We start from the raw sequence: 17982 nt of genomic DNA on the forward strand, positions 1-17982 counted from the left end.
GAGCTGTCTCGGGGGGGAGGGCCACGGTCATCCTCCCCCTTTGGGAGTGGGCTCTGTGCTCCGGGTTCCCTGCTCCGTGCCAGCCCGAGTGCTACTTGAGTATTTAACAGGGAAAAGGAGGTTATGGCACCCTCAACCTGGCGTCATCACCCTCCTGTGGAGCTGCACGGGGCACTGAGGAGCTGGGAATGTTCTGAGTGTGGAGGGGGGACACCACCAGGTGCAGGTTTTTATAGAGGGGAGAAGCGCAGCTCGGTGTGGAAGAAGTGATGGTGAGCCCTTTGCAGCAGAGAGAGAACCTGATGTGGGGATTTTTCCAGGAAGCTCAAGAAAGACCCAAGAGGAGTCCCATCTCACCACAAACAAGCAGATGAATTTTCAGAGCGCTTCACAGAGCCCTTTTGTAGCCGTGTGGGTCTGATTTTTAACTTTCCATGACAGAAACTGAAATTTGCTGCTGCTACCTTTCCCTGCTTGTGTTCAAGAAACGACTGGATGTGGCACTCGGTGCTCTGGGCTGGGTGACGAGGTGGGGATGGGGCACAGCGAGGACTTGGTGAACTTGGAGGTTTTTTCCGAGCAAAATAATTCCGTGGTTGTGTAAATGATGCTGCTGGGCAGCCCTTCGATGGCAGCTGTAGGGATTTATTTTGGAGAGGGTTGAATTAGCCCCGTAACTCTCAGGCACAGGGGTAGCTGGGTGCACGGAGACCCTGGAGAGAGGCCAGGAGAGCCATGAGCTGCCCAGGAGGAGCAGGGCTGATGGCTCTCCTGGCACAGCTCGTGCTGAGGTGGCCTCTGAGCCTTTCTCAGAACCAGCTCTTCGGCAGAAGCCGGGAGGAGCCGGCGCTTCTCAGAATGAATGGCGTGTGCAGCACCGCTTCCTCTTCCCCGCAGTTCCAGCGGGGATGCTCGCCCCCGGCACCCCGGGCTGGGCTTCTGTCAAACTCGCCTTACATCGGGGACTTTTCCAGCTTCACCTAGGGAAGGGCTGCAACCCGAAACCCAGCCCGTGCTCCTGCTCCAGGAGGCTGTGCCTGTGCTGGGAACGGGGAGCTCAGGGCACCCCGGGAATGGGGGACTGAGTGTACCCCGGGATCCTGGGAATGGGAGCTCAGGGCTCCCCAGGATCCTGGGAATGGGAAGCTGAGTGTACCCCAGGATCCTGGGAATGGGAGCTCAGGGCACCTCGGGAATGGGGGACTGAGTGTACCCTGGGAATGGGAGCTCAGGGCACCCCAGGATCCTGGGAATGGGGAGCTGAGTGTACCCCAGGATCCTGGGAATGGGGGACTGAGGGTACCCTGGGAATGGGGAGCTGAGGGCACCCCAGGATCCCAGGAATGGGGAGCTGAGGGCACCCTGGGATCCTGGAAATAGGAGCTGAGTGTACCCTGGGATCCCGGGAACGGGGAGCTGAGGGCACCCCAGCGTCCCGAGGCAGAGGGCATCGGTGTGTGCGTGCCAGCAGCTGCCCATGAGCACGGGCAGCCTCCCCTCTCGGTGCCTCTAAAACACCTCCAAAGCCCCAAGAGCGACCTGAGGCCGTATCTTGAAAGGCACCCCAGGGCTGAGCTGAAGTTCAGCAGAAACTGGATCATGGAGATATAAATCTTTCATTGACCCCTGGGAGCCGGGCTGGCCCAGCAGGATCACCATCCCCTGACCTTTCAGCATTCCTGCTCCGTTCCGTTGGTGCTGGCTCCCCTTAAATATTTATTTATTTGAAAGAGAACACCCCCAGCCCGCAGCAGGGACAGGGGCTGTGTGTCAGCCTGGTCACATCCAGCTCCTCTCTGCGGGACTGGAGAACATGCTCCAGGTCTCCAGTGAAATCCAGGATGAGGAGCGTGTGCAGGAGCTGTGTCCTGCCGTGCTGGCAGCTTCCCTCTGTCCTCTCTGGGGAGTCCCAGCAGCAGCCTGGGCCAGGGAGCATTACCTGGTGCCTGCATTCCCTGCATCCGCCGGGATTTCTCTGCACCTCTGTCCCCGTGCTTTCCCAGCCTGTCTGGGTGGACATCATCCCCTTGTTTCTGGCTGGCTGGAGTTCACCTGAAGCACGGTTTGGTTTTAATCTTGGAACGTTAAGAACTAGATGTGCTTTGTTGGTTTTTTTCAAGTCAAAGCCAAGATTTACCGACTTTGAGGGCTGGGGCTTTCAGAAGCCCAGCGAGTATGGGAGCTCTGAGGAGGCTGCAGGAGCTGTGGGTGCAGTTTGATTTCACCTTCCGGGCCTGGAACGATCCAGTCACAGCCTCTGCAGCAGCTGCAGCGTTGGCTTAAATTGCAGAGCAGTGTTGGAAAGTGCTTTGGGGTATTTGTTATGAAACACTGCAGGTAGGGAAAGCTGGTGCTTCCCTCATCCCTTTCATCCTGCTCGAGGATGGGGCCTGGGAACGCTCTGGGGATTGCCTTAGAAACGTTTTTGGGAACAGGGAAAATCTTTCTGGAGCAAGAAAGGGGCAGGCAGGAGCTTCGGGGCTCTTGTGTCTGCCTGGAAACCTCGAGACATGGGCCTGAGGGTCCAGGCAAACCTGCAAATATAAATTGCATTTTTAGTCTGGTTTTCCTCGTCCTCTGTCCTTGTTTCTTCCCTGGAGGAACAGGGGAAGTGCAGTTGGTTGCTTTTCCCTGGCTGGGAGATGCTGGACCCGAGCACAAATGTTGAGCTGCCCCCTCCTCCCTAATGAGGCTTTTACTACAGCTGGAAGAGCACAGTGCAGTGCTGCCTGTTCCTACGATTAAACCCTAATTGTGGGACCGGCGTTCCCTGAAGTCCAAAATATTTTGGCACTTGCCTTGGTAAAGGCGTATTTTTTTTTGTACATAGATTTTTTTTTTTTCCCCTTTTATTAGCAGGAACCATCTGCCCTGTAAACAGAGAGCAGGAGCAAACAGCCTTCCTGGCAGTTCTGCATCACGTGGGAATGCCGTGGTGCCTGCACGGGGAAGGGCCTGCTTTCTGCCTTCTCATCCTGGCAAAAGGAAACTCCAGGCAGATCAGGAGCAGCTAATTTAAGCTGATGAGCCTTGGCATCGCATCTGAATTGCAGAGAGGATGTGAGGTGCACAGCCATGATCAAGCAGGGTGGATGCTCCCGGGAATGGGGGGGAGCACGGAGGGGAAGCGGGTTGGAGCTGGAGATTTAGGTGGGGAATGACAAAAAGGCAGGAGTGTGCAGTGCCGCAAAAATGAGCTGAGAGCCCAGAGAAGAGCCTGGCCAGCACGGTGGGGTGAGCCTTGGTCGCTGTTAATCAGCAGAGTGGATTGATTTTTGATTAGCAGCATCCCTTGGTGTCGATGCAGTCACCCGTGGCCGTGCCTGGTGCGTTTAAACCTCCCCAGCTGTGTCACCTGTGGGAGCACACACACCCTTACCTCAGCCAGCCCGAGTTCAGCTCCCATTTCAGGGCATATCTCCAGCGTGGGAGGAGAACCAGACTGGATGGGAAACCAGTCTGATGTTGAAGTGTAAGGTGTCAGGACGTGGGGTGCACCCCTCCTCCTCTCTTGTGGCTTTCTGTTCCGCTCTTGCCTTTATTTTTAACATCTCTGGTGTGTACACGAGTGCCTGTGTGAGCCTCTCCACAGGCTCCTCAGACCGAGAGTGTGTCCAGTGACATTCCTGAGTGTAACTTAAACAAGGAGCATCAGGGAATTCGTGTGGCTGAAGGAAAAGTCTACAGGCAGTGCATTGGAATGTATCTGTCCCACATTCTAGCCATAACCAGAAAGTCCAAGTATGATTTCCTTTTTCATTAAAAAGGAAGTCTTTCAGCTGTGGAAGGATTTCCAGGTAGAACTTGGTTTCTTTTGTCAGAGAGCACCGCCAAGCTTTGCTTGACCAAAAAAGCAGAAAAATCTTCCTCAAACACAAATTGAAAGATTGTGAGATGGCAGCGGATTTCCAGCGCTGGGAAATGCTTGTGCAGACGTGAAATCTGTGCTGGTTTAATGTCCAGCGTTTGTGCATTTATCCCGAGGTGTCTGTGAGGGAGCAAGGGCTGGGGGCAGCAGGTAGCTGGAGAGGAAATGCCAGCGTTGAACAGCCCCAATTCCCGGCAGTGCCTGGGGCTGGCACTTCGCAAACTTTCCAGTGAGATGCAAATGCAGATAACTGCAGATAAGTCCGGAGCTGCTGCACCAGAGGAATGTCCCCTGGCTTTAGAGCTCTGTCTGTGCTGTGCTCTCGGGGCAGGATTTCACGTGGCAAACGCTAATTGTGCTAATTGTGCCCCCGGTGTGTGATCCTCAGGAGAGAAACCTGGACTGGTTCCCGCGCATGAGGGCCATGTCACTGGTCAGCAGCGACTCGGAGGGAGAGCAGAACGAGCTGAGGAACCTGCAGGAGAAGTTGGAGTCCACCATGAAGCTCGTGACCAACCTCTCTGGGCAGCTCTCAGAGCTCAAGGATCAGGTAAGGAGCGGCCACACGCTCGGGCCAGCTGGGGTTCTGCAGCTCCACGGCTTCTCCAAACCCCAGAGAGAGCAACTCACGGTTAGCAAAGAAGTGAACAAACCAGCTTGTCCCTCCAGAGCCCCCTGCTCCGGCTGACCCAACTGGCGAGTTCCAGAGTGGCCACATCAGAAAGGGAAAACCCGCGTTAAAACCCCCCCCGGAGTTAACTTAAATCAGTCCCGGCTGGTGCAGGGAGCGTGTGCGTGTGTTGTTGTTGATGTTTGGGGTTTTAACCCCGAGAGCTGAGCGCGATCCTGTCAGCCAGAGGGTGTGACCCTGACACAAGGGCTGTGTCACTGCGTGCGCCTCAAAACCCACCGAGAAACTGGAGAAGCTCTCGAGTGGTTGCTGGCGGCGCTGGTCCCTCCGTGCTGCGGCCGTGCTGCTGAGCTGCTGTGATGTGGCTGCAGCCGCCCTCAGCCTGCAGCTCACCCGTCCCCAGGAGAGCTTTGCCCTGCACCAAGCGCTGCTGCTGCTGTGTTCTGCCGCTGCAGCAGCTTCTCTGCAGCAAGAGCTGCTTGGCTCCTGCCTTGGCTGGGCTCGAGGGCAGCGTGGGGCCGGTTCCCAGGCTGCTGGCTCTGTGAAGGGCAGAGGCAGCAGGGCTTTAGCTGGTGTTGTCCATGGATTGCAGCCTAACTGGGGGAGCAGGGAGAGCACTGCTGCCTGCGCTGGAGGGAGCTGTTTGTGGTGGCTGCTTATCTCTGTGCGTTAATGGCCTGAGCCAGATGGTTCAATTAGCGAATTTACCGAGGTATCGGCACGGGGTGAGATTAATTGCTGACTTGCACCCGGGTGGTGGAGGGAGCTGCCCGGGGCAGGAGTGGCCCGGCAGCTGTGGGTCAGTTCCTCTCCCAGCACCAGTCCCATCCCTGCTGGGCTGGCTGGGTGTCTCCACGAAGCACTCCTCTGTCAGGAGCCCCTGGCAGCCAGCAGAGATCCAGCTCCTGCCTTCCGCTCACGCCCTGCTCTTGTGCTGGAGCTGTGCCTGTCCCCAGCACCCTGTGGGGCACAGGGGAGGGATGCATGTGAGGGACTGGGAGCTGACGACCTCGCTGCCCCGGGCTGGGATTAGTTCTCAGGCACGGTGCCACAGGGCCCCTTGCTCCAGTTGGTCTGAGGATGGAGGGCAGAGGCAGTTGCTCTTTTGTCTGGGCTTTAGTTCTTGCCGGGCAGAGGTTTGGCTGTTTTGCCTGGAAACAATTGTCCTGCCCCGTGTGTCTCGTGTCTCCCTGCTGAAGGCTCTGACTCCAAGGGCTCTGCAGGCACAGGAGCCTCCCCACCGGCCACAGCCTCGCATTGCTTCCTGATTTCTTCCTGATTTCTTTCTGAAGCTCGCAGCCCTCTTGGCTGACCAAGCACTAAAACCCGTCCTCGCTCTTTGTGAAAATAAGAATGAAGGGTTTAGCTTTTAGAGAGCTATTTGACTGTAAAAGCAAGAGAGGAAACCAGCTTCATTAATGTGGTGATAGCTTTTAGGAATTCCCCTAAGTACCATTATTGAGAGCCCTGCTGAAGATGCAGGATGCTCCAATTACGTGACAAAGCCAGTACATCCCTCCTCCTGATCAGGAACTGTCTCCAGGAAAGGAACTAACTCGGGGAATTTTTATTTGTATTTATTTTCTTGTAATTAAATAAAGGGAAAACCTCTCATTCATTTGCTCTTCAAGCTCGTTAGGTTTCTGGAGACTCTAATTATTAGAAGCCGAGTTCCAGCCCGCCTGCCTCCCCAAAGTGCACCAAGAGCCATTAAAATCCTGATCACTTTAATTCTGTGCAAAAAGATTACACCGTAATTGTCTGCAGCAGCAGGGGATTAGATGTAATCACCCAGAAATCCTTCCCAGCACCTCCTCCGGTGTCACTGAGTGCGAGGGACGCTCCTGGGGCCGGGCCCTGCCTGGGGACAGCCCCCTGAGCTCCAGGTGTGCCTCAGTGTCCAGTGGGGATCCTGCTCCTGCTGGGGACAGCCCCCTGAGCTCCAGGTGTGCCTCAGTGTCCAGTGGGGATCCTGCTCCTGCTGGGGACAGCCCCCTGAGCTCCAGGTGTGCCTCAGTGTCCAGTGGGGATCCTGCTCCTGCTGGGGACAGTCCCCTGAGCTCCAGGTGTGCCTCTGTGTCCAGTGGGGATCCTGCTCCTGCTGGGGACAGTCCCCTGAGCTCCAGGTGTGCCTCTGTCCAGTGGGGATCCTGCTCCTGCTGGGGACAGTCCCCTGAGCTCCAGGTGTGACTCTGTGTCCAGTGGGGATCCTGCTCCTGCTGGGGACAGCCCCCTGAGCTCCAGGTGTGCCTCAGTGTCCAGTGGGGATCCTGCTCCTGCTGGGGACAGTCCTGTGAGCTCCAGGTGTGCCTCAGTGTCCAGTGGGGATCCTGCTCCTGCTGGGGACAGTCCCCTGAGCTCCAGGTGTGACTCTGTGTCCAGTGGGGATCCTGCTCCTGCTGGGGACAGCCCCCTGAGCTCCAGGTGTGACTCTGTGTCCAGTGGGGATCCTGCTCCTGCTCGTGCCCCATTCCTGGAGGTGACTCCAGCCCACCGTAACCTTTGGAGCCAGGCAGCCTCTGTCAGATATTGGGGAGCCCAGCCTGGCTCAGCTGAACCCTTTGGGCACTGTTTGGGTCCTGTCAGCACAATTCCAGGGCCTGGCAGCTCCCTGGGGATTCACTGTGCCTGGCTTTTATGGCCTGTTAGCCCAGGTGTGCTGGCACTGGAAAGCTTTTGCAGGAGATTCGCTCTCCAGTAAATGTGATAGCAACAAGTTGCTCCCTCCTGCAGCCCTGTGCCCTCCACACAAGCACTAAGCATCGTGCAGGATTAATAATGTTCTGCATTGACACTAAAAATGCATTTCTCCCTCTTTTTTATGGTTGGTTGCTTTATTCTTCCCCTTTTTTAAAGCCACATTTTCTACAAACACCTGCACCAGGGGTGTACCATCCCTTTTCTACACAGCCTGAAAAATATCTCCTGCAGTCCCTTTTCATTATTCCTCTTCCTTTCCATTTTTATTCCATGCATCCTCTGAATCAGTTTATTAGCAGCATGAAATTGTGACTCGGTTTGCTCAGTGAAGATAATTAATGTAAAGGGGAATTTTTAAGCCAAGTCCTCGTGGTCTCCCTGCATTTCCACTTGTGGGTTGTCTTAGAAGCAGTTTAACGCTCAGGTTCAGCAGGGAGTGGGTTGTGTGTGTGTTCAGAGAGCTCTGGGAGGACCCCTCTCCTCCTGCTCCCATTCGGTGTGAACATTAGAAGGTTTTTTGTGGGGAGAATTCCAGCAGCTGTGCAGAGGGGCTGGAGATGTGCCCTGGCCTCGGGAGGCTGCGGTCAGCCCTGGGGAAAGGGAAGGGAGCAGCTCTGCCCGTCCTCGGGCCAGGCAGTGAGCAAGGGCTGGGCTGAGGTCACGGTTAATGATGCTTTCAGGAGGAATGACGGTGTTCCAGCCCTTTTCCTGGTGGTTGAAGGAGTTAAAGGAGTGCCACCGGACACTCAGGGAGGTGTGGGGTGTGCAGCCTGTCCAGGCCACGGGATGTGGAGGAGCCTTGTGGAGGCTGTCCAGCACTGCCCCTTTGGAGCAATCCCATTCCTCCAGACCCGAGGTCAGCCACTGGCCGGCCACCAGGATACCCTGCACCAGCTGGGAAACTCCATCAGCTTAAAACTGGGGCTTTAAACAGGTGGTTTAGTGGTGGCCGTGGTGGTGGGGCTGGGTCGACTGTTGGGTTTGATCTTGGAGGTCTTTTCCAAGTTCAACAATTCTGTGATCCCAAGCGTGTTACAGATAACTCACACGCCACCTCCCTTCTCCCGGGGTTGTGCCACAAGCAGCGACATCGGCTGGTACTCGTCGTTAAACAGCAGGAACTGCAGAAGTTAAATGCTGGGTGTAGCTGGAGGGAGCAGCAGGAGCAGGATGGGAGTAGTGGGATCATGAGCCCTGAGGGTGTGTGGGCTCCTGGGGGAGCCCTGGGTGGTGCAGGGATGAGGCGCTGTCCTGGCGTTCCCGGGAGCCATCCCACGTGTCGGCTCCTCCACAGCCACAGTGCAGCAGGAGCTGTGGCAGCCAGCTGTGGCAGCCAGCTGTTGGCTCCCCAGACCCTGCCCAGGCGCAGTCATTCCTTACATGGCTTATGTAACTCATCAGAAGCCTCCCAAAGTTTTGAAAAGCCGGAGCGGAGCCGTCGGATTGTGGCCGTTTCTCAATATCAGTAACAGCAAACGGCAGTGTGTTCTCCATCCACAGTTCACCCATCAGGAGAACGTTATTTGACGACTGGGAAGCGGCCGGGGAATGCCGCGGTTCGGGATGCGTGTGGCAGCGAGGTGGTTAAGTCCTGCCTCGGCAGATGGGGAGGGCTGTTGGCTCGCTCCGGATGAGAGCGGGGAGCGCTCAGTCTTTTCCAGCAAAGGCAAGGGTATTCCCAGCCTGACTGCAGGGCTCGCCTCTTTTTTTCCGCTCTCTCCGTCTCGTCTGCTGGACGGGTTACAAAGAATTCCTGACAGGGGAGGTTCCTGCAGGCTGCTCCCCACGCCGCTTCCCGCTGCCCGCCGGGCTGTGCCCAGCTGTCCCTGGCACGGCAGCGCCCGGGCACGCGGACGGGCCGGTGGCCGGGGCTGGAGTCACCCCCTGCCCCGGGAGCTGGCCGGCTGTAGCCGGTGCTTGGGAGCAAAGGCCAAGCACAACAGGCCCTCGGGCGAGCTGACGCACAGGAAGCGCCGAGGCCTAATGAGCAAACTTGTTAATTTTCCAGATGACGGAGCAGAGGAAGCAGAAGCAGCGCATCGGTCTCCTTGGACACCCCCCGCCCATGAATGTGAACCTGCAGCAGCAACCGGCCTGAGCTGGGAGGGTCACGGCCCCTCCGGGACACCCCCAAACCATCCCCAGCCCGGAGGCTGCTCCCTGAATTCCGTGCATCCTGTAAATACCCCGGTTTTATACTTAGATGTACGTGACTGCTACTCTTATCGAGCTGGGGGCGCGTGGATTGCGATTAGAACTGCTGGCACGGGACAGAGGTTAAACTTTTTGCCAAAACCTATCGAAATTGCCTTTTCCTTGGAAGGACTAAAGAGAGCACCTGAATTGCACTTGAAAAGATTATTTGACTTATGTGACATGTATTTTGTATTTAAAATGAAAAAAAAAAAAAAAAAAAGAAAAAAACAATAGAATAGCTAGTATTTATGTTTTTATACAATTGTGCAATATGAATTATGCAATCACAATATATTTGGAACTCCTGAATGTCCTAAAGGGAGTGCACATCTTTGGATCTGGTGTGTCAGTACAATGTAATAAATGGTATAAAATTACAGGTGTAAATGAGGCTGCTGCAAAATTGTGTAACTGGTGATTTTTTCATACCCTTGGACATTTTTGTACCATGTGTGTAAATATCTTGCAATGCCATATTTGTTGCCTCTTCCTCCCAGGGATGAAGCTGGGACTCCGTGAGCTGTTCAATTGGTATCGATTAAAGCAAAAACATTATTTTGAAGCTTCCGAGTGAGGAAAGCAGGAGGTATTTTTCAAGAAGATTTCTTTAGAGTACTGAGGCTAGAAGAGCTCAGACAACTGGGTTTTTTAAATGCTAAGATTTCTTAAAGGGAAAACTTTTTATGCAAAATGAAGTTTGGAATGAGGATGCACTGCTGGCGAGTCGGTGCAGTCTCCCAGGACCGAGCTGAGGCTGTCCAGGCTTTGCATTCTCAGCGTGTAGGATCCTCTCCTTCTATTTTTTCATTAGAGACCTACGTGCCTGCTAAAGCTTTAGCAAACAGGCACTGCACCGACTGAAATGTGTCCTGTAGCTGAGCACTGATGTGTGTAATGCTTGTGTGAGAGCCACTGGTTTGAGGCTGCTCTGTCCCACCCCTTCCTCTCCCTGTCCCCTTTCATTTGGTCACTTTTCTTTGGTTTCTGATTCTCCCGAGTGTGAAAGGAAACTTTGTCGGGTTGTTGTTCGGTTGTTTTTTGTTTTTTCCTCCAATCCGCTGCATAGTTTTATACATGGACCTCATTTTACAGAAGCTGACTTCTCTGCAATACTGTCTACAAAAGGAAAAAAAAAAGAAAAAAAGCTACAGACAGAGCTATGAAAATTTGTAAATGCATTAATATAGGTATTTAAATAAATGATGCAAAATACTCTAAGGTCAGAGGCTGCTGGTGGTTTGTGTCCCCTCCGAGGTGGTGTGTGGCAGTTCTGTCACACCCACGTGTCCTGGGATGCCTGGCAGGTAAGAATGGTGCTTTTCCCAGTGCCCAGAGGGGCAGAGGTTGATTTTTTTTAACACCAGAGCATGTCCCTCCTCCAGCAGCGAGAGGCACTGGCACCCAGGGAACTTCACCTGCGGTCACTCTGGGTTGGGGTACTTCAAACCTTCTCCACTGCTAGTTTAGGTCTGTGGCTGTCGTTGGAGCATGTGAGAGTTAAAAACCCCTCCAGCTCCAAGTATCGTGTGCACGGGAGCGTTGCTGATGATGTGTATTTGATTAAGACGTAGCAGGAACTACCTGGCACAATTAATCATCTTTAATCTGGTAAGTGCACACAACTGTCTGAGGCGGGAGCGTGCCCCCGGCTCGGGTCGTCAGGAAGGCTCAGCGGGAGGGAGGAAGGAGGGCAGCCTGACCAGCAGTCTCCCAGCCAGATTAATCACACGTATTTCCATCTATATCTCCTGGCAAATCCGTCTTCCCCTCTGCAGCAAGGTGCGCGCAGAGGGAGCGCGGCGCTGCGGCTGCCGCCGGCGCGGCGGAGGAGCAGGATTTCGTTTTTCCCTGAGCAGCAGAGACACGTACCTGACTCACTCCTTCCCCTCCTGCCATCCAGGGACGAGCAGACACACAAATTTGTCAGGCTTCCCGGAGCCTCTGCCAGTCAGGTGAGAGGGAGGCGGCTGAGCGCAGCCTGAGAGGGCAGCCCTGAGGATGTGCGGTGTTGCTTCATCTTTGCCTTAAAAAGGCAGAACCGCCGTGTGCCTCGGCTCTGGCACAGCCCTGCTCTGTGATCCGTGTGAAAGCAGCGGGGTGGAACCCGGGCTTCTCGCTGCGGCTCTGCCTCCCCGGGAGCTCTGGGGAGATGCAAAAAGGGAGGTTCTCTCCCTCGGGTGCAGCTGCAGCGACAGCAGCAGAGCACGGCCACCACCACCCCGGCAGCGGGGATGCAGTTGTGAAGGGCGGGTGGGTGGTTCCAGGGGTGGCACAGATGGCTCCGGAGGTCACACTGTGTCCCCAGCCTGAGCAGAGGCTGTGTCAGCTGGTCAGCAGAGGAGGGTGACTCTGTTCCTCCCCTCGGCCCACAAACAGGTCATTCATGTCTGCAGATTCATTTCTGCAGTGACATTTCATGCATGACCATCACATTTTTCCTTTTTGCTTCTTTCACTCATGGGTTTTCTAAGCTTTTTTTAAATTTTTCTTTCTGGCTGAACTCCTCTGCCCGTGATGGCTGTGCCAGCAGGGGCAGGGAATGGTGAAAACCCTGCTGGGGCTGGTGGTGGTTCTGTCCCTGCAGCTACCGAGGTCAAATCTGTGTTAGGACTTTCCCGTTCTGGACTGAGATCTGGTGCCCCATGGCAACTTCCTGATCTCAGAGAAAAGCCGTGTGAGTGATCTGTTAATTTCCCCATTTGGGGTACTCTTTTCCACAAAAGCTGACTATCTCTGACATCACAAAAAGCTTTATTCGCAATTGTTGGTTTCTCAAGTGAAAAAAACCCCTCCAAAACCTGAGAGAGACATCTGTACTCTAAGTTTAGGTCCTGCACAGGAGGGAGCTTTTTTGGCTCTAAAAACACATCGCTGACATCCAGTAAAATTAATGACTGGGTGACAGACAGATGGCTGTTGGTTTAAGGATTAGACTGAAACCAGGGAGGTGCCACCTGCCCTGCACACACCTGGGTTTTCCTTTGGCATCAGGTTTCATCAAGCAGGACTGCTGGGTGTTAAAGTTTGGGACCACGATTACTTTGTCTCTTAAATTTAAGAATTTCCATTGGGAGGTGGAAATCAAAAGTGACCTTGTGAAGAGGAAGGAACAAACCGAATCTACCAATTTTGCTAATAATGGAAAGTCCTAGAGGGGAAGGATCTCCCTGCATTCCTCAATTTGCATGACTGGCTGAGTGTGTGGAGGAGCCTTCTCTCCGCTAATGAAGCAGGTGACATGCTAATCAAGGCAATGCAAATAACTGCTCTGAAAGCACGGCCGCGGCCCCGGCACCGCCACAATGGCAAATTGAAGCCTCATCCTCAATTTTGCAGCAAATTGGCGGAGGGCAGGACAAAGGAGCCGGGATTGCAGCCGCGGCACTCGCGGCGGGGCCTCGCGCTGGGGCGCGTGTGATGGAGTCCTCGTTACATAATGGGGGCTTGATTGATATCAGGGAAGTCATAATCCAGCTCCGTAGCAATCCCCCTCTTCTCCCCGGATGGGAAATGCTGCTACACACATGCCTAATAGGGGTTTTAAATTGCCCATTGTACTTCCGAACAAGAGAACGTTATTTGGAGTAGTTTCCCATTTCCAAGGTAAGCGGCTGAAGACGCGGCCGTGTGTGTTCTCGGTGCTCTGCAGACCCACTGGCTGCAGCTCCAGGCACGCATCCGCCCCCAGAAGGGGTCAGGTGGGAAGGGATCACCTGGTCCCACATCCCTGCTCCATGGGGGCCATCCCAGAGCACGTGGCAGGAGCGCACAGGAGGTGCCAGGGGACGCCTGTGCGGGCACCCCGTGCCACAACAGCCAAAGCCAGTCCACGGCAAGTGCCTTCCCCACCAGGGGACACAAAGGGGCCCTAAGCTCGTGCTGACAGACCGGGGTGGCTCCCTGTTTTCATGGGACACTCCCTGGCTGTGGGCCAGCGAGCCCAGGCTCTCCCACGCCACGGTGGAAGTTCCGTGCCGAGCTGTGAACTTCCTGGCCCCGGCCAGCGCAGAGCAGAGCGTAACCTTTACACTCAGCACGGTGCATTTACTTCTACAAACACAATGACCAGGCTCTGAGCTCGCTCAGGACGAGCTGTGGGTATCTGGAGTAAAATCAGGACAAATATTCCTTCTAAGTGAAACTGGCATTGTCACTGCGACATAAGGAGTGACTTCTGGAGAGATGCTGTACTTCTCCATCCAATTTTTTATTTACTACCTTTCCAACCTTCTCTCAGACTAAACATGTTAATGAGCTGAATGTCAAAACCACCCACGAGTAAACTGAGCTGTCCCATCCAGTAGGCTGATGTTGGTTTGTTTTTAGTAACTAGCAAGGATGCTGGAAAACCCCTATAAAGATTTCATTTTTAACAAAAAGTACCAAAAACTCCACCAGTTTTGCATCACAAAGTTGTGGTTGAAGTCAAGATTTGAGTCAAGAAGCATGTCTGTGGTTTTTGTGGGTGGATGCATCCCGGAATGACTATCAATCTGTCAGAGGGAGATCTGCATGTCATCTCTACATATGACAAGCAGAATCGGCAGTGACAAATATCTTTCCAGTACTCGCTGCGCTGAGCTCGTACCCCTCCTGCCATCCAAAATCGCCAAGTCCTGTCAGCACATAGCTTGAACCCGCTTTTTGGGTTTTGTTTTTTTTTTTTCTTTTAAACAGACACAAACAGAGGAAGGAAAGACAAATATAGAGCAGTGCTCTGGAGATGCCACCGAACACCGCTGCCAATGTGCTTAGTCACCCCGAAATTGAGATGCGCAAGCGGGAGATGCCACACCGGACACTCAGATCAGAGCAGCATGCCCAATCCTGGCTGCTTTGCTGCAGCAGTGTGGGAGGGAGACACTTGGAATTGAAACTGTGTAAGGAAAAACAAATCAAAGAATAACTCTGGACCGAATCAGAGTAACTCGGGAGATGCAGCTTGAATTGCATGGAGAAGTTCGCAGTTAAAAAAAAAATGCAAAACAACAAAAAAACCCAGAAAATCTGAATGATTTAGAGCTTGACTGCTGGTGTGGAAGTGCCCAGATCTTCTCCCTGTTTTCAGGTCTCCATGGGAGAAACAGGAGCAGTTTGAGCCAACGCAACACAGGAAAAAAGCCTGAAATTCAACAATAACCAGGAGATGGGAAAAGCACCCTGTGCTCAGCTGAACTCCCAGTGCTGGGATGCATCCAGAGCCTGTGTGAGAACATGCTGACAGCTGGATAAATTGCCTCGAGGCAGGTGCTTCCCCAGGAGCCCCGCAGAGCAGGAACAGCCAGCCCCATTTCCAGGCAGCCCTTCCCTCCAGAAGCACTCTAGTCCCTCAGACCTGTCTCTCGGCTTTCTCACCCATTAATGCTCCTCAGCTGGCTCTCCTCCCCCTGACTCTCAGCCCTTTTTTCCCCCTTCTTGTCTCATCTCAGGAATGACTTTGCAGCTCTCGCTTGCCCAGAGCCCTTCCACTGTCTCTGGTCCCAAGGGAATGGGCAGGAGCAAAGCCCCTTCCTGGGCTTTATTGAGGCAATGGGTTTGTTTTCACTTTCCTTTTCTAGCGCTAAGTAAATACACGGAACACCAAATCTGAAGGCAGCGAAGACAGGAATTCCATCTCTGTTGCATGTGTTCCAATATGACTCCCAAAATAGTGGAGATGCTGTGTTATGATTTCCATTTCGCTCGTGTCCATAACACTGTTTTTACGCAGCAGAGATGGAAACACAATCTGTTAAGTCTGTAAGAAACTTTTCCTTATGAATGATGGGTGCAAACATCGTGTACAATCAATCACATTCCAGGAAGAAAATTCTATCCCCTCGGTGTTAGCAACTCCAAAAGGAGCTAAAAACTGCAGCTCGCCTCTATTTACACACCATGGGAGTATTCACAGCAATTTAATCACAGGATGATTCATTGTTCACAAACCAAAGAACCTTTACAATAAAGTAGAATCATAGAATTGTTAAGGTTGGAAAAGACCTTTAAGATGATCAAGGAAAGGGTCAACCCAGCCCTGCCACCATGTTCACCAATAAGCCATGTCCTCAATGCCACTTCCACAGGTTCTTTGGGACACTTACAGGGATGGTGACTCCTCCACTTCCTTGGGCAGCATGTTCTAATGCTTTACAACCTCTTCTGTGAAAAAAATTCCCCAGCATCTAATCTAAACCTCCCCTGGTGCAACTTGTGTCTGTGCAGTAGCACAACTATATGCAGGACCCAAGTCACAGAGTATCTCCAGGTGTCCAACCCCGAAGTCGTGGGAAAACTGCCCCACATCTTCAAGAACATCTCCGTGTGATGCTATATTTGGTGTAGACCTTTGCAACGTGGCCCTGTGAGTGACTGCTTTTACTGATAAATGCACTTACTGCCTTTAATTTGATTTTTTTTTTGCCGCCAGTGAATCACATTTTGGCACAAAAGGTCACCTCAGTAGCCAGCGGACTTCTGCGGAGAGCAACAAGTGGATTGTGTCCACTTCGATCTAGAGCTGATGAGAGAATTAAGCTGTTTAAACCCAAAATGCACGGAAATCCAGACTCACCCTGGAGACACCCCCAAACCTACATCTGCTCCAAGTGTGGAAGAAGCCAGGACTAAGGCTACGGAAAACCTCAAACAAGCAGGGCTGGCCGGGCAGGATGAGTCACCCAGAGGGAAATGCTGCTGATGGGCTCCTCCTGAGTGTGCTCGCAGACATCCTGCTCTGCTGCGTCAGGAGCCTCTCTCCCAAAGGTGTGTGTTTGTGGTTGGCAACCAGAGCTTGTTCCCTTTTCTCCCTAAAATTAGGAAGTGGGAGGAATAGAAGGAAATGGTGGCCTCCGAAAACTGCTCAATGTAAATGATGGGAAGAGATGGAAAGGCAGGTTCCTCGCAGCCCTTTGATGTCAGTGCCATCACGGCCGCTCCTAAGTTTCTTCCTGGCCCTGTGAAAATTTCCTGCACAGAGCCAAGGGCAGCAGCGCAAAGGATGGCTGGGATGAATGGATGGCCCTGAAGGAGCCACCTTGTACCACCCCAAAGTGAGCAATCCAGTTATTAAGGGAGTGCTCTACCAACAGCAACTCCTCAACGCTGGCACAGATATACAGGGAGCGGGTAAAAATCCTTGTTTGTTTGGCTTGTTTGGCTGTTGTGTGGAGCAGGCATGGATAGCAAGGCTGTGGGCTGCAGGGTCCCCTCGCCTGGGTTTTGAAGGAATAAGTATCCAAGGCAGAATCAAGCAGCTCCTATCTCAGAGATATCTTGCTAGTTAAAGCTTTTACCTGGCTCTTCCAAGCTGCTGCCCAGTGCACAGTGCGCTTTGCTTCCCACCTTGCCCTGGGCAGAGCTCCCAGCTGTGATTCCAGCATGGAGAAAAGCAGCTGGAAGCATGTTCTGTGCTGACCAGAGGCTACATCCCTGTGCCAGAGGCTCTCCTGCCTCCTGTATACACCCACCCTTCTCTCCCCATCACCTGTCTAAGAACTGAGACCCCAAACTCAGGGCCTGAGTTGGTGTCTACAAGGTAAGAACAGAAACTCTCGGATTTTTACTTTTCAGATCTTTTCTAAGCCTAGTTCCTGGTCTTTCTGTGGGTCTAGTACTCAGTCTGACAAGGTTGTAGTAGAAAGTCTATCTCCTTACCCACACCCTCAACCCTAATTCTGAGCAACTGGACTTGTAAAGTAAGAGGCAAGATTACGGAGCTGCCCCCTCCCCTCTCTCCTGGCTTGTCTCTCTGGAAGACCATCGTTACCTCAGCCTGTGCCAAACCCCACATTTTATACAGTGAAAAAACCAAAAAACAAACAGGCAGAACATTCAGTTTTCCCGAACCAAAAGCCCAGAGGTGGTGCATGAACTCGTGAGGAGCGGGCCGAGCAGACAGCGTGAATCAGAGGCTCGGGTGACTCCAGGGAGCAGGAAAGCCCTGGTGGCAGGCGGCCAGGCTGAGGCACCGCTCCTGCGGCGCATTCCCGCAGCATCCTGCCCACCCCTGACAAATCCTTGCAGGCACCAGTGAGTAACAGTGGGGAGCTGTGACCGGCAGCCCTCAGCCAGTGGCTCCTCTGGGGTGACTGTTCAAGGTGCTCTCTGAAAGTGAATGGCCTTTAAATTCACAGTTGGGGTTAGGCTCATGATTCGAGCCTGTCACCCACAGACAGGAGCTGTGTGTGACGAACAACCGTGTGTGAAGAGAGCAGAAATATCAGGGTGCCACCTCCAGAGAGGAAAAGCACCTGGTTTCAGTTCTAAACGCCCTTGAGCCCACGCTCAGCTGCTGCTGGGCAGCAGTGGGTAGAGCCCTTTGCTGCTCCCCGGTGCCGTTGCCATCGTCTCCAGGTGCGGGTTAAATTGGGCTGCTGACCTGGCTGCTCACCTTTGTACACTGTGTTTACGGTAAGCACGGGCTGGCTGATGACTATAAATTATCGCTCTTGCGTTACACTCAGTCCTTACTACACCTTTTTGGGGACGGACTTAATTTTTAACTCCAAATCCAGACTGACATAAATCATTAAGCCATCCATCCTGCCCAAATTAATATATTGCAGTATTTTAACATATCCAGGGAGGAGCGTCTGCGAGCTGCCTG

The 17982-nt window shown here is 53.3% G+C and overlaps 1 protein-coding gene across 1 annotated transcript in view; it reads left to right on the top strand.

Annotated features, from left to right (window-relative positions):
• ITPR1 (inositol 1,4,5-trisphosphate receptor type 1) overlaps positions 1–10613 on the top strand; it is a 163140-nt gene extending 152527 nt beyond the window's left edge. Inside the window, exons 60-61 of the mRNA XM_058422258.1 lie at positions 4257–4418; positions 9208–10613. Of these exons, the coding sequence (XP_058278241.1) occupies positions 4257–4418; positions 9208–9297 (252 nt within the window). The 3' untranslated portion in view covers positions 9298–10613. The remainder of the gene's footprint in view (positions 1–4256; positions 4419–9207) is intronic.
• Positions 10614–17982: the final 7369 nt, after the last annotated feature.

This window comes from Hirundo rustica, chromosome 12 (assembly GCF_015227805.2).
Source record: "Hirundo rustica isolate bHirRus1 chromosome 12, bHirRus1.pri.v3, whole genome shotgun sequence".
Lineage (NCBI taxonomy): Eukaryota > Metazoa > Chordata > Aves > Passeriformes > Hirundinidae > Hirundo > Hirundo rustica.